Source organism: Corapipo altera, unplaced genomic scaffold, assembly GCF_003945725.1.
Source record: "Corapipo altera isolate COAL_440 unplaced genomic scaffold, ASM394572v1 68, whole genome shotgun sequence".
NCBI lineage: Eukaryota > Metazoa > Chordata > Aves > Passeriformes > Pipridae > Corapipo > Corapipo altera.
In genome coordinates, this window is record NW_020884919.1 from 3,486,648 (window position 1) to 3,503,770 (window position 17,123).

The 17,123-nt window shown below is 41.7% G+C and overlaps 1 protein-coding gene across 2 annotated transcripts in view; it reads left to right on the plus strand.

Moving 5' to 3' along the window:
- Positions 1 to 17,123, plus strand: part of ZEB2 (zinc finger E-box binding homeobox 2) — a 115,209-nt gene that overhangs the window by 19,990 nt on the left and 78,096 nt on the right. The window contains exon 1 of one of the 2 annotated variants that reach the window (XM_027656208.1): positions 874 to 955. The exons of the other annotated variant lie outside the window; for it this stretch is intronic. Within the exon in view, the coding sequence (XP_027512009.1) occupies positions 889 to 955 (67 nt within the window). The 5' untranslated portion in view covers positions 874 to 888. Of the gene's footprint in view, positions 1 to 873; positions 956 to 17,123 lie in introns of those variants that run through there. 2 annotated transcript variants of the gene reach the window in all.

A 17,123-nucleotide genomic window follows, 5' to 3' on the forward strand; every position in this document is an offset into this window, starting at 1 on the left:
AGGTGAGTGCAGCATCAAGTGCCACATGCGCTCTCTGGCAAGTCAATTAACCTCACTGTGCTCATTTTCTATGTCCATGAGATGGGGAAATACCATCAAACTCATTCACAGGGCTTTTGCAGAGCTTAATATCTCTAAAGCACTCTGCCATTCTCTGGGACTGAGGAAGAGCAAGGATCATTCATTGTTTCGTCAGAGGGCGAGCGGATGCCAAGGAATTTGTCTGAGAAAATTACAAATGTATGTTCCTAATAACCAGATTCTCAGAGTTTATTATACAATCGGTTATTCTAATTTAGAAGATGATATTGCTTTTAACTGCCCCCCCTCCCCAGTTTTCTACCACTGAATATAAAGAAGGGAATGGTAATCACTGAAGCAATGATGATTATTGACTGAAAGGTATTTTACAATGTGAGTTCCGTTATGTGGAGCTTAGCAAGCAGCTGCACTGGTGCATTTGAGCTCCTTATTTTGGTATAGGGGCTCTAAAAATACATCAAAATACCAGTGAACTGGCATAGGTGCAAATCCTAACCTGACTGCAGTCCATGGGGGTGCCTGGGTGACTTTGGGGGACACAGATCAGCAAAGTCAGGTTTGATACCTGTGACTGGTTTTAGTGGAAAACTGTAGGGTCAAACTGGTTTGGAAATTCAGTCCTATCAAACCAAGCCTAAGTCTGGGCTTTTTCTTTTCTATCTTGTGTGAACTCGAAGGAAAGCAGGAGCTCAGGTACTGCTCTATTGCCACAGGCTAGTTCTCAACACCAGCTACATCTCTGGAGTTTTCTGGACCTGTTCCCATGAGGAAAGACCAAATGCCATGAGAAACATGAGCAGGATTTGGCCCTGAACAGGCAGTGCTTACTAGTGGATAAACTGAGCCATGGCCATTGTAGTGGTGGGGAAGTGCAGTGAAGGAAAAGTAGCTTCGCGGATTCCTAAAATAGAAAGTAAGCGTAAATATTTCTACTTTGCATGTCAGATTTCAATCACCTCTCAAAACAACTGAGCTTCTTGATTTAATTACTTACTGCTTGACTTTTTTTTTGTGTTGGTTTTTTTTTTTTTTTTTTTGGTGTTTGTGTGTCTTCGGAAAGAGCCAAATGAAAATTTCCTCTTTGTTTCCCCTTTGGAACTACCGGAGCTTTCCTCAAATTTTAACTCTTCCTCTACCCCAACACCCTCAGCCTTCATTTTTCTATGCTTGTCTTATCACTGCTGTCCCATGGCAAGCCCCAAAGCCTGGAACATTTTGTAACGACTATGTGACAAATTGTTAGGCTTTTATTCACGTTGGACATCTTTTGCCAGGATTGCTTGTTGTTTTTTCTGTTTGGCTGTGTCATGGGACCAAAGGTGGCTGCTTTTGTGCAGCATGTCAAATCTGGTTAACATGCAGCCATTTATCTTTAAAATCCACTCCTGCACAATGGCAGGGGTGTATTGGGCCACTTGTATGGGCTCCAAGCATCAAATATATATATATATATATATATATAAAATTTTTTCAGTGCCATCCTCTCTATATGTGTGGATGCACCTCAGACTGAGGCACTGCGGTGAGCAGGTCATGCAGCAGAGAAGATGTTTCATAATTTTGGGAACCTTTTAGAGACAAATTGTACAGGGCAAGTGTAGTGTAACTGAACTGCTGGTTGCCCAGTGAAGTGTAGAAAATCAGATACAGCACAGCCTGAAAGAATGAAACGAGAATTCATATCTATGTATATACACGGTACTTTATAAACAATTCATATACAGAGAAAAACACATTTATTCTTTTTTTTTTCTGCTTATATTTGAGGATTGTGCATGGTGTGTGTGTGTGTATAAATGTGTTTATGTGCATGGTATATATTCATACAAATAATATGCCACAGGATATGGGAATAGTTGTATGTGTGATGCATTTATATGCATAAGTGGTAGGTTTGCAGGTTAATGCCTCCTTGACTCTCTGTGTGTGTGAGTAAATGAAGGAAAGGTGCTCAGCACGATGAAAAGATGAATAATCCTAGAAATAAAATAAAAAAGCCCCAAACTTCCACAGCAAAGTTCGCAGCTTTGGGTGCTTCACACAGAAGCATTTCTGGTGAATATGATTTCCTTACAGATACAGTGATAATTATCAAATAAAGAAGCTGGGAAAGAAATAGAAAAGTTTGATTCACCAGGAAAATGAGGGCTGGTTGATAAGTCTTGGTACCTTTTTGCAGTTGAAGCATTTGAGATAGAGGGACTCAATGTTTTTTTAATGATTTGCTGTGTTGTGTAATAATTATACATATAGTGCAGTAAGGTTACTTGGAGGAACACTGCACTATGTATGGTTTTTTTTCCTTTTTTTTTTGAGTAAAGGACCCAGGAGATTGCTTTTCACTTTGAAAACAATCCCTAATATCAGGAAAATGCTCTGTTTGTTTATGCGTACATAATGCAAGTTTGTCCGCCTGGGAACTGCAGCAAATGGGAGAAGTATGCATGGATTTCACAGGTAACAGGATTACGTGGGCACATAATTGATCCATTTGGAGAAAAAAATGACAGTGCTCTAAAGATGCCTAGGCTTTGGAGATGGAGTTTATGAAACAGGCATTTGTAAATTCAAAGGAATCAATATGTCAATTTTATTACATCTCAGGACCAGCTGGGCATTAAAGGAACAGTAGCCTTTTTAAAATTGCAGCTGCGTATTCTTGCATTGTGTACCTTTCTTAAAAGGCTTTGAATCTCAGAAAATGTACTTTTAGCAGCGCTTTGCACCTTTTCAGTGACCGGTTTGCACGGACAAAAAAAAGAAGACACAAAACATTACATTGTGTTAGTTTTCCTCTTAAGACACGGTTGGTAAAAACTGCCAGGCTTCAATTACACCATGCAAAAATCTTACTAATAAATATACACATGGAAGGAGGCGAATGCCTGTTCCCATCCCAAAGGTCAAAAAAATTATTTGAGGTTTTAACATCGAGGGCTCAGCACATGTTGCAGAGGCAGCATCATAACATGAGATACCTGAAAGCATCCGTTAAAGACCGCACGTGAAATATGGTCTGAATCATTGTAAACCAAGGTCTTCTCTTTCCTTCTCACTTGGAGTTTAAACCCTGAGATTATTAAATTTAGTGCAAAGCTTAGGGGTTTTTTTCCAAGGGACAGCAGTTTTCAGCTGTCCGGATTTGGAAAGGTAACTTTTCACGCAAACTTACAACATACAGGGAGATGTTGAATGGAATTTGGGTTGCAGCGGTGGCTGCTGCTTCTGAACTCTCAAGGCCACCCCAAAGAGGCTCTAAAGCCCAAAGATGCATTCTCGAGGAATTAATAGTTTTTCTTTTAGAGAGTAGGTTAGCCAAGGAGCAACTGTGACTTTCCAGAATATGTTGCACGCTTCTCTACCTGAAAGGCAGAGGAGTCAGTAAAATCCATGCATGTCTCAAGCTTTCAGTAGATACCATTTTATCTTCTCTCTTCTGCTTGCTGGTGATGTTGCTGTGGACCCGATGGCTACAGCCTACTCTGCAGCTCCAAACTGATTATTAACATTGCCAAAGCAATCACTGATTTGGGTTACCTGACTCTGGACAGCTCTAGAGGTTCAACACATCTGAAAGTACAGTTAAAAATATTTGAGTTTTTGAGGACTGATGGCCACTGCTCCCTGAGACTTCTCTGCCTCCTCCTTTATCATGATCCTCTCTGATCTTCTGTAATGTTCCTCCATCTCCTTTTGCACAGTTTCTTTCCTTTTGCACAGTTCCTTTGTCTTTGAGCTCATGCTTCTGAGGCCAGCCTGGCTGCAGACAAGGTCTCTGTATGGTACCCCAACCCGCTCAGTAATTCTACTTTTTCTTGCTTGAGGATCTCTACTTCCCATAAGGTATGGTTACAGTGTTTCTCCAGGGGTCTGCTAACATTTAACCATGTAAATGTAAATTAGATAATGTGGGGTCCCACCATAAATAGGCTTATTATCATCATAGAACCATAGAATGGTTTGGGTTGGAAAGGACCTTAAAGATCATCTAGTTCTAATCAGTGTATAAAATAGGTAGAGTACTTTATATATACTTATATTCTACTATAGTTCCATCTCTCTTCAACAGAAGCATGAAGTGAATATGAAAGAATAAAGGGTCAAGTTTTCCCTGAAACAGCATAGAAAAGCAGACACAAACAATACCAACTAGCTAAGCAGTGTATTGTGGTCACAGACGTAGCATGAATTACAACTTTATTATGCAATTTTGGACTTTCAAAGCATTTAAAAAAAAAATTCATGTACTAAGGAAGACATGGAAAAAGAGGTTGACTGTTTTCACAGAAATTTTTGGTGTTGTAGAAAGTACAGATGACCTTCTGCAGTGATGTTCAGAACTGATGTGAATACATATAAATGGAGTAGAGACAAACTACATAAACCCAATAGATAGAAGCTTAGAAAACTTTAGAAGTAAGACTTCCTTTCAGTGTAGCTTTGCCTGTGTGCTTGGGTGTGAAAGGTATGATGTTGGATGGGGTTTGGAGCAATCTGGTCTAGTGGAAGGCGTCCCTGTCCAAGGCAGGGTGTTGGAAGTGGATTATCTCCAAGGTCCATTCCAACCCAAACCATTCCACGATTCTATGTACACAGCTTGTTCATCTCAGTTTTTTCTGCTAGCGATGAGATGCTGAGATAAGCCTTAGTTGTAACTAAATTAACACTTTGCAAGCTCCACTGCAATCTCCACTCAAAAGGCCATCCCTTTTCATGCTTGCTAGAGGAGAGTAAACGGTGGTAAGAAGAGTTGAAGGGACTTGGTCAAGGCCTCCCAGCTGGAGTCAGCTGGAACTAAAAACCTAGAACTCATAAAATCAGAGGTCACATTATGATCCTTGCTACCTCTGCACAATCCGTGGGCAGCCTTCATATTCTGTCTGTTCTCTGGATCCAACTCTGGAAGTAAAACAAGGCTTCCCAACGACAAGGAGGAAAAATGGCAAAGCGAAACCCTGCCATCGACCTGATCGATGGCTCTTCCACCGAGATCATAACAGTTTCTTCGGAGACTTTTACAGTCTCTGTAGAAGCGCGGGAGGCACTGCCAATATCCGCAGATCATTGGCATGATAGACCGTAACGGCTTCTTCAGAGCCGTTCCGGTCTATCGTGTCAATGCGTACTCGGGGAGTCCTCAATGCATGGATCATTGACACGGCACTACATAACGGCTCCTTAGAAGCCATTACCGGGTATCAAGTCAATGCATACTTAGGGAGCCCTTAATGCACGGACCCACGCAAGTTGACTTGCTCTGAATACTAACAATCCTGTGGAAAAGTAGTTACTGCGTGTGGCGTTGAGGGAGGTTATTAATACCTGCCTGCGAGAGCCCCGGCTCGCGCGCCGCGCTCCCGACTCATCGCGGGAGAGGTACGGCTGCTCCCGAGCCGGAGCGCTGCACAGGAGAGCCCGGAGTCTCTGAACTTTCCCTCCTCCGCTGACATCTTTTTATTTCATAAAATATGTAAAAAGCAGAAACACTCTCCATTTGAGATTGGAGAGCCACAAGGCAGCCCGGGATGAAACATTTAAGGTTAAAGCCTGGAGAATAAGTGGTTGCACTGGGAATGCTGGCAGACCCTTACGCACGGAGCAATAGTTCTATGTATTTTACCCCTCTCAACTACTTTGCTGTAGTTATCACGTATTCCATACGTTTACAATGATCCTTGAAAGATGCTCACAAAAAATGACCCTTCTGAAGGAGAAATTGTTAAATATCCCATCATCCAGCAAGGAGTTTGTCTGGATTTGTTGACCTGGTCCCTGGGGAGCATCAGCTGAGACTTTCCAAATCATCGCCGCGCCTCTGCTTGGACCCGCAAAGGCGCATCCCCTTCCTTTGGCTTCCCCCAGACAAGACATCCCCATACCGAGTTAAAAACGCTTCTAGTTTGCTGTTGTTGATATTTTTCTTTTGTGTTCTGCTTACTGACTGACATCTGCTATCATGCTAAGCAGGTGTTCCTGTGTAAACGAACGTGCCCTGTTTGTGTTTCGCCATCCTCGCTACTGCGCACCCAAATGAGCAGCATGATTAAGAATCCTGTAAATTTTTGAAAGGAAACGGATGGCTGCCCTACTAGAACATAATTACACCGTTCCAACATCCGCAGCTCACTGCTGCAGCCGAGTTGGAGAACAGCAGAAATTAATAATATATAATAGCATCATTCTCGTAATTTATAAATGAAATAAAGTAGAGAGGAGATTCTGCTGATATGCATTTTCTTCTTAATTCTACAAGACAAAGTATAGATTAGAATTTTACTGGGGTGAAACCTGGCCAGCAATATCACACTAGTTGCAAGTGTAGGGCCTGATTCATGAGAGGGATTTTGCTTAGGGAAAAGAGCTAATATCTTTTATTGGACTAGGGGAAAAAAATGAGTACACAAAGCCCTCTAAAGGCAGCCCCTGATGCAGAGAGGCCAGGAAGCCTCCACAGATCCTCTACCCAGTTTTTAGCTTAATTCACTTGTAGGTATTGCAGGAAGACTTTGCTGCATGGTGCAATTCTTTTTCCCTGACTAAAATAATACAGTATCATAGGTCACCCCCTCGGAGAGAAGAGAGGATTAATCAGCTAAAGATGTTGTCTAATCTCCTATTTTTGTTGAAAACCAGGGATGTTTTCAAAACCAATATTTTGAGCTCCAGAGATGTTCCAAAAGGCACTGTACTGCAAATCCTTACTCAAGTCAAGCCTTGGACTTGGTGCTCTAATCATGCCTCTCAACCCTGCTTAAAAAAAGAGACAGTCTTCTGAAGACAAAGACATATTATTTGTAAAGACTAGGCTGTATGACTTTTATTTTTTTCCACTGCATGTTAAATGCCTTTTATTTTTCTTCTGTACTTGTCTGGGTGATGGCCAGCTGATTTCTACTTTTACTGGGATAAACTTAGATGGGAGAGCTACTAAAACCCCACAACAGTGTTTACTTACAGGTTAATTAGGGCCATATTTATAATTTTTGACACTGTAAAACTCTAAAGAATGATAACTGCTTTGATGGAAGAGGTCAGCATGGATTCCCCAAGTTTAACCCAGCAAACACAAATGTACACAGAAGTATTTCTCTTGTAAACTAAGGGATATGTTTGAGCCGTATTCTTCTAAAGGGCCCCCTTAATAATTTGTTTCTAAGGAAATATGTACATATACAGATTTATTTCATTAACAGGTATTTATTTAAGTGGGCTGCACTGTATTTAAATCTCTGAATAGTTTCCATTACTTCCTCAGCTCACTTACTTCAAGTTGACTAATTTTAATAAGGCTAAGGTGCCTAGGGTCTTATTGAGTGTTCAGTTTGATCAATATGGCTAAATTAAAATAGTGCAAAATATAAGCAAATGTACTCTAACAACTCGGTGAAAAATGTGGAGTGCACCAAACATTGATTAGTGTTCCACAGACATTAATTTGTTGCTTTAAGTACACTAATGCTGCCCAGAAACTGAGTCTACCTCAGGCACACCATCTACCCCCACGCAGCCCTGCTGGCTTTCAGGGCATTGCTCTCCACTAAAGGCAGAATCTGGCTCTGTACTGTGCAGAACCAGTTCTGCACACCCTGGGCTCACCAAACTCAGCCCATTCCAGGAGGAACAGCATTCCTATACCACTCTCAGAGCAAGCCTGGATCACAGCTAAGGGAAGCAGGAGGAGGACAGGTCCGATTATCTGCACGAATGGAGACTATTTAATAATCATATTCATTATGAATTTGGGACTATACATCAATTCTATACGTGTATTTTTAAGACAGGTACAGACTCTTAGGAAAGTGGTTCTATGTGCAAGAAGATACTCGGTTTTGCCCTCCTGTAACACCACAATATTATTGTCATAAAAGATTAATGTCAACCCCCACCTGTATTAAATTGCTTTCGGTAGCCCTTGCATTCATGTCTTTCCACACAAGACAAAACCACTGTTAAAGTAACTACTTGCATCCTCAAGTCGAATTACTGCTATTACTGGGTTACATTTTATTTTTCAAATGCCTTAGTTGCCGTGGTATTTTTTTCCAGTGGATATGATGTTCTGAATAACAATATGGGACCAGGAACTTAATTTTAGGGCAGAAAAAAAGGTATACTTTAGAAAATAGGGTCTTCTCATACTCTTGTTGATAGAGGCTGCACATGTTAATTGTATGATCTTTTTTTCATACTCCAGCAAAAAGCTGACTTTTCCACATACCGAAAATAATTTGGTTTTCTTTCTCATTCCCTTCCTTTTTCTTGGTTAGCAAAAGCCTGAGATTCTCACACTTTGACAGTTTTTAATGATTTCTAAATATACTACAACAACTCTTTAACAATTACACTTTTATCTAATTTTTAACAGTTTCTGATATCTTTCTCAGTTTTTCAGTAGTTTTTCCCCCTACCTGTAGAGTGATCTTTCTGCTTATCTTTAATCTCCTTGGTAAGAGATATTTGCTGTAACAGTTCTTCCTTTCCTTGATACCATCTTTTCTACGTGCCCAAAAATTAATTTCACATGAGCAGAAGCTCATTTCATGGAAGGTAAATCAGCAAAGAAAAAGAGAAAGAAATATAGAGAGAAATAAACTGGAGGGAGTTCATGTGTCAAAAAAAAAAGCGACTTGAAAGCAAATGCAGACACATTTAGGAAAAGTAAATTCTGTGAAGATGAAGTCAAGTATGAAAAGCATTTCTCTAGTTTGAACTGTCCAAATAGAGTTATAAACAGCAGAAACTTTTCTTTTTTTTAAATTAAAGCTAGAGCTTTAGCTTCTTAAACTTCAACGTGAGAAGTAGAGCACAGTGTGCAAAAACACTTTTTAAACCTCTTAACAAACATCTCAAGTGAGGACTCCAGCCCAAGTGCAGAAGAATTGACTTTTCATTTGTAGCTATGCCAGAAATACTGTTTAGAGTTTTTTTGTCGTTGTTGTTGTTGTTTAGCTTTGGTGCGTAACAATCTTGATTTTTTGCAGTGTTTTACATGTTTAGAGTTTTTAATATCAAAGGTATTGCTCTCTGTAAACGAGTGTAAGCTTACCGAGGCAGCTTCACTTTCGCTCTTCCCTTGTAATCAGATGTGAAAATTACACCCTCCCTTTTGGCTACATGATAATTACACATTTCAACATACAAGGGATTGTTTCAGTTGCTGGGATGAAACAGAGAAGGCACTCAGGAAAATATATTATTATTTTAAAGATCAGTGCCATAGCTGTTTTTAGTAAAAGTGAAGTTTGTAATCACAACCATGATCAAGATACTTTGATATTTACATATACACATATATATGTATGTGAGAAAGACAGCAGTTAAAAATAAAATGAAACAAAAGTACCTCAACACAGAGAATGAAACAGCCCATGTACCCAGGGTCAGCAAAAGCCTGCTTAAATTCCACCAAAGCTATATCTTGAGAGTGAATTTTACCCCAAAAGCATAATTTATTGGAAGGTTTAAAGAAGTTTCTCAGGCTTCGTCTTGTTTTTTCTCTTCTTTCTTTCTCCAGGATGTTCTATTTCCCTCACCTAGAAACTTAGACTGAATTTCTTGTGCATCTATCAGTTTCCTTGCAAGTGCTGGGTGCAGAAAGAATTCAGAATTAAGCATTGCTCGGAAAGAGCTGTGGGAAAAAATTACATATGCAGCAAAACATGTTAGAATTGTGTTTTGACAGTTTCATGACCAAGCCAAAAAATATACATTTTTTTTTTGTACCTGGCGCAGTTTCACAAAAATGTCCCCTCAGGGAATAGTCATTTTTTGTCAGAATCAACTGTTTATTTACTTAAAAATCTAAAAGTTTTGCCTTGCATTAGAGACAGAGTTGCTGAAGGTTAAAGTTCAAAATCAGCTCATTGTGTTGCCTTCGGTGTAAAAGCATGGTTTGTGCCATGAGAGGGGGATGAAAGCATTAGCACGGACACAGGACAAAATAAAAATGGAACATGTATTAAAAATGGGGCAGCTGAGGTTCGTGAGGTCTCTTGTTGTGCATCCACAGCCCAGCCTTGGCCTGACTGTGAGCGATGACTGTGACCACCTTGGACCCGCCACCACTGTGGCTGAACATGGTAGCAATGGTTCAGGCTGGACACAATGAGTTTATCCAAGTAAGTCAAAGCCTGGTAGGGTTTGTGTGGTGGCAACAGTGTTGGGAGCCTTGCAATTGTCCGTGGAGATGTTCATGGCAGGCAGGACTTTGAGTGTCCTTCCTTATCTATGCCTTGCTGGGCAGGAGGGATCAAGAGGGACACAAGTGGCTTCCCACCACTGCACTCAGGACAGTGCACGGAGAAGAAGTAATCCAAGGCTGACCCTGTTGTGTCCTACTTTGAGAGTGCTGCCTATCCTGTTTCTGTGTCAAAATGCAACCTAAAGGTCCTGAAAATGTGCAGAGTGTGAGGCTGGGGGAGCCCAGGGTGGGATGGCATCCCTGCTGTCCTGTCTGCCCTGCCTGCAGGTGTTGGGGGGTATCCCTCACTTTACTGACATTAATTTAGGCAACATGCAGGCCTGCCTGGGACAGAACCCAAGATCATAAACAAATCCTGAGATCACACGAATATGAGAAGATTCAATGACTTTTAAATCAACGCAATTATACCAGTAAAGAAGAATTAGGTCTTACAACCTAAACCTAAGTTTTTTCCCAGGGTAAAACTTGGTGTCCTCAGAGGTGATTTTTCATTCATTTTTACCTTTATCCCTCTATGAACATAAACAATATTTTTTGCCTGTACCAGTTGATAAGATTGCAGATTAGCAGAAATGCACTGTGTCAGATGCTCTTTTGCCTACATATTTACCTCAACTGCAGCTGCAAACTGTTGGGACTGGCAGGATGACCTCTCACACTGGCTACGGGCCACGGTCAGTGAGGGATTTTGAAACAGTTTTTTTACTAGGATTTTTAACATAACTATTTATTTGGGGAAGCAATTTGCATCAGGGGAAAAAAAACCCCAACCCAAATGTAAATACAGATCTCCCCAGGAGATTAAAAATAGTCCAAAACTAATAGCCTAATCTAATTCACATAATGATCACCATGAAATATATTCAAGGGGTCTAATCCTGTCCTTGTGGGCTCTCTCTGAAGTCAGGGACTTGATATACCTGTCTGGATTTGAGTTTACCCTTCATATCCCAGTTACAGCAGGGGAGCAGTTTTTGTCTCTATGGTGAATAATATTTTGCAAATTAGACCTCAAAAAAAAAAAAAAAAAAGCAATATATAAGGTGGGGAGGGAATCTCTCCTGACTCACACTCATGGGGCGGAGGTCACAGCCAGAGTTGCTCTGGTAGGAAAGAATTGAGCGTTGTACCAAAAAATAACATGAAAACTGTGAGTCAAACTGAGGAAAAGGGAGTTATTCCCAGATAAGGACAGTTCTTCATCCTGACTCAGCATTGTTGTTAGCGTGGCAGTTAAAGGTGTTCCTCCAGCCTCCTTAACTCTGCATTTGTCCCCTTGGATTTATTATTTGCTCCCTTTTTCTGCTCATCTCAGAGGCTGTGTATTTCCCCTGACTGACAGGTCAATACCAGATCCAATTCCAGGCTGATCTCCACAGGGTTATCGCTGGTCTAAAATGGGTAGAACTGAGCCCAAAGCAGTGCTGCAGTGGGATATGGGACCGCTGGGCATGGGGCAGTGGGGTGAGGTCTCTCTGCAGCCCCAGGTCCTCCTTGAGCTCTTTGGAAAAAGTTCTGTCCCAACTTTGCAAAAGTCAGATGCTCTTTTGCATCCATATTTACCTTGAGTGTGGAGTCTGTCCAACCTCTGCAGCTTTTTAAGCTGAACAAGGACTACTGGGAGCCCAGCTAATGTGCATATTGATGTACCCTGTAGCTTCTGAGATGATGAAAGAGCATATTACTTATTTCCACAACAATGAGTTAGGAAATATTTACAGTGACCCCGCTACTCTACCTGAGGAATTCCTTCCCAGGTGACAGAACGAAGAAACATCTGATTTTTTTTTTTTTTCCCTCAAAGCAAATTAAAGATAACTCCCAAAAAACCTCCCCAGTAAACCAAAGTTGTTAGTCAGGGCAGAGACACCTCTTCCACCAGCATGCAGATATGATATAGCTTTAATTTGTATTCATCTTGTCCACTGGGGCTAGAAGATGGAGGAGCTATTATGAAACATTTTTTTTTTTTCTTTTTTTTTTTGAATTTGCTTTATTCACTGTTTACTATGCCGGGCTGACATGATATGATTTGTGCATTGCGGGGTCACAACAAGCTACTTGCAGGACAATTTGCTGAATCAAGAGGGTGATTGTGTCTGGTGCCAGTCAGTCGCAATTAGGGCCAGGATCAGGGAGGCCCAGAGCTTGTGTATCGTCTTGGGCAAACCTCATAGAAATCAGCTCACCTGAAACTAATTGTCACAACAGAGACCTTATGCAAATGAGCCCTAGGGTTAGCGTGGGAAAAGAAAAACTGTCGCAAAGATAGGTGACCTGCTGAGCAGGGGGTCTGTTGCTGGGGAAATCTTTGTTCAATGAGTTAAAAAAATGTTCGCATTGTTCCAAATCCAAGAAAAACGTAGCAGATCCTCTCCCTAAGAAAGCGTGGCGAGCACACTCATCTGAAAGTCCAATAAAGTGGCAGCCAGCTTTCGAGCCGGTAATAAATTGGAAGTCTTTATTCTTTATAAGGGCTGCAGCAGGAAAATGATTTTCCTTTGCAAAGGGGCCTTTAAAGTTTAGCTGCTCGCAGTGAGCCAGTGCTTAAAACTTCGCTGCCTGTCGAAGCTTTCGCCTGCCTAACCTGTTGGATCCCAGTAGATTTCCCAACCTGAGGTTTAGCAGCTGGAAAAAAACAGCCCTCTGGCTGCTGGGGTTGCTGTTTGGAAGTTCTGGCTCTCATACTGCAGTGAGACATTGGGTTTGGAGGGCAGGAACAAACAGGGAGCATTTCCGTGGAGATTCTCCCACAGAAATCTCTGGGGATCTGCAAACTCTCCAACTTTGAAAGTCTCTTCTCTCGTTGCCTTCCTGGCAGCGAGACGGGCAGGTTCGAGTGTTGGAAACATAATCGTGAATTAAGCACATTTAACAACAGGATCATTGATGTTTGCACGTGAAAACGGCTGTTTCTGACATGCTTTCCCTCTCCTTTTTTCTCCTCTGCCTCCAGCTCAAGGCAGAGAAAAGCATAATTTTCAGCGAGCACATTACACAACATTTGTCTTGTTCACTCCTTCCTCTTTAACAATTTTTATGGGGGTTGCTCAACACGTTCTAAAATAGGAATGGAGACGATATAATAAAGTGCTGAACCGATGATATACTCGGCAGTTTATGCTGTCAATGGCAAATTCAAAAGAAAGGGATGTAACGCGCTCCAAGTGAAGAAATGCAAGCCTGTGCCCTATAAGCACACAGAGTGAGAGGCAGCCAGGGTATTTTTGCACGTAAGGCTTTTCCAAAGAGGCTGACGGGGACGGAGGCGAGATTAATTGCACTAAGAGATACTGGACAAATTTCAGAGCCACGAGCGGCTTCGTGCTATCATCGAAGGCAAAAGAATAGTTATTTTGTTTGGTTAATAATTAGAGCTGTGCTTTCGATGGGGCTGCTTTAAAGGGGTGAAATGTAGATGGTATCAGACTAGCAAGTTGGGAAATTAACTTCCTACTCACCAAACATCAAGAAATAAGGATGGCTTAAAAGTAATGCAGATTAATCACCAACTTTTTTTTTTTTATCTCTTTTGTCCCTTTACCACTGTCTGAAATAATTTCCACAAATAGGAGACGTTTCACAGTGGGTATGAAGTGCTCAGCTTTCACTCATCAAACTTTAATCGGAACTGCATTTTAGTTTTTGAATAAAGAACACTTAAAAAATTTAGATGCAAATTATTTTGCATTATTCATGCTCTAAGTGTCCTTGTAGATTTAAACACTTCTGAGGCCACCTTGATTCAAGTAATTACCTAGGCCCTCACTGCTCCATCATGAATAAGGTATTTTGTACAAGTAAAGTATGCACCCGATGAGCTTTTAAAGTGGCTTTACACTGAACTTGTGTATTGCTTCTCCTGCATGAGTGATTCGAACATGCGTCGCAATCTGTCTCAGGTGGGAAATCCTGGCAGAGCATCCATGAGTGACGGAAGGAAGCCTACCAGCCTCGGTACACACTATTTCTTTGTCTTCGCAGAAGAATCTCAAAGTGATTCTCTCGCTCGAGTCTTGTGGCTCCTCTTAAAAGTCTGAGGGAGCAATAGCTGCTCTCAGGGAAAGAAATGACAGTCATTTTTCGTTTAACCCTTCATTCCCCACCCCAGTCCCCCTCCGCCTGCTGCCTGCACTCAGCCACTTAAGGCATTTGCAGAAGATAATATAAGTCTTTCTACTTTTATGCAGCATTGTACATCTGCCTCCCCATCTGTCCGCTCAGCCTCCCTCCCCTACCAGCACTAGGTACCACCTGAGCGGGATTTTTCACACAATAGAGCCAGCCCAGTGCCCAGCACTGGGCTGGCTCTATTGTTGGCTGAGAGCTCCCCCCCCCAACAAAATTGGCTATGGGAGGGCGAGCTAAACCTACATCTACACATATATTGCCAGGAAAACGAGCTCTCAGGAGTTAAATTTAATTGGCTGTATCTCATAGTTGGCGTTTGTTGCAAAGTGCCCATAGTTTTTTTCTTTTCCAGCTACATTGCTTTGAAGAATTATAGGAATTTTATGATGTGCTATTGGAGTTCCACTGGCAGAGATTACAGTAAAGGGGTTAAAGTTGGTTTACGTTAAAAAAAATTATGCAGAAACCAATAAAAATAAACACACTCCAGTAGACTAAACTTGCTGGGCTTTTAGTTTTAGCTTAACAATAGAAGTTTAGACGAAATCCAACATTGCAGCTTTTAGAAAATTAGTTGACACTCACAGTTGATCATCTTTACTACACAGCGGTATAATTAATATTTAAACATTCTAATAATGCAGCTTGCTTTGCATGCACTTTTCAGCCCCACCACAGTATATTTTATCAGGAATACTGCTAGCTTTTTCCTAGGTAATGTCATTTTTAAAAGTTATATTTAAAATAGGATATTGGCTTCTTTCTCAGTGCAAAAGAAATATCAATAGGCCAATAGGCAGGTTTCATACGTTGGGTGGTGATTAAAGCGTGTCTTTACTGAAGACAATAGAAAACATATAAGGGGCTACTTCATAGCCATCATCATGAAATAAATATATCCAGAGACTATTGGTTTAGTTTGAGTTGTTCATTTTTCTTCACGCTTTCTGTATTAAGAGGAACTTTTAATATCTCGATGCAGAGCAAAATGAGGCAGTGACCCACAGATCTGTGAAATACTGCACCTCTGACACCCACTCACTTACAGCCAGAGAGCCTTTAATAAAGAAGTCAGGCCAGTTAAAAAAAATCAGACTGGGAGTTTTCACATGAGTGTTGTCAGGGTTAAGGCTTCTGTCTGCCTGGCAGTTGAGTAAAATGGAGAGAAATGGTCAAAATGAGAAAGGCCTGTGCTGGTTTATTTACTCAGGAGAGACCTCTTCCTCTTTCAGTGAGGTGGGGAGAAAAAGTTGTTTCAGGTGCTTTGTTCATCAGCTTAATCCCTCTGATTATTGCAAGGTGCCCTTTCTTCCTCATGTTATAACTTCTAGCAAAGCAGGCTGATCTCCTCGGAACTGATTTGGACTCTTCCAGGGCTTTCTCCTGCAGCCTTTTACATCCATGGGTCCCACTGAAGCCAGAAGGCTGGCGCTTGCCTGGCTATTATTAACCACTGCAGATGAGTGGGCACCACTGGCAAAAGCCATTCCCATGGCTCCTTTGGCCTGATCCAAGGAAAAAAAAAAAATAAAATAACATACAGGCTGATCACACACACCCATTTTGGCTGCTGCATGATGCAAGGAGGATCTCCTGAATTTCCCAGATAGAGAAAGCATCCTGCAAAACGAGCTCCTGGTGTAGCTCCCAGCCTTGGAGATATTTAGTGGAATGCTCAGGCATGTGGGGTTTTTCCCAGGAGATGGGTTTTGCTGGGGCAGGGCTGCAGTGGGTTGCAAAGGTGCCTGAAGCTCAGCTGAGAACCCAGCCCTGGGTTTTGTCACGTTTCATTGCAAGTTTGAAAGCAGGCCTATTTCTATTAATACTGTTAATAAAAGACATATGTTTTGTCAAGCAAAACCACCCTTTCATTAAAACGGAGCATAATTTCATGGGTTTTTTTTTTTTTTTTTTTTATGTTCATGCAAAAATAGCCATTTCCCCAACATGTCCCAGAAAGCCAAGCTGGAGAGTGTGTGTGCAAAATTTTACCAAGCCACAAATATTTCCAGGCCAAATACTACTAAACGCAAACTCTCAGCGCCTCACCACTTTAAGCCAGTCCTAGGGCCTCAGCCTAATTGCCTGGGAGGCAATGGGAGTTTTTAGTTTACTTAAAAAGTAGCAGAAACGGGCTTTAAATATTTTGTGTGTGCAATGACCGTATGACTGACGCCATGAGATCCATAGCATGTGTGAAAATGGATTGCATATTGCTGAGAGCTTTCCCTGGGCTCTGCCACGGATTGCCTCATGTCACGTGTGCCCGTGAAGAATTTGGGGATAGGGTTTGGCTGGAAGATGTCGCTGGGTGTAAAACAAAGTCGCCTTGTCTTGGCAAAGGGCGCGTGGGAGCTGCCGTGCCGCGTGCGCTCCGTCCATAGGGCAGGGGTGGGAGTGGGAGTTTTAAGGAAACAGATAAACAACAAATAGAAAGGGCTTAAAAATAGGGCCATAACTTCCAGCCTTGCTGCGTTGTGCCCCGACTTATGGGTGAGAGCTGCTCTGACTCGTACTTTTCAAGTGAAACTAATGCTGTGAGGTGCTGCAAGAGGGACAGTTGGGGTTGAGTTGGGAGCAAACTGCCCCCGATGGTCTGCCTTGCTCCTCCTTTATCAGGTTTTGCTCAGGAAGGGAGTTACACACACCTTGGCTGCAAATAACTAAAAGAGCGTGATCTATTTTAAACCTGCTGCTGAGGTGGTAAAGAAGAGATAAGTTGAAACCTAACTGCTATCTCGCTTGT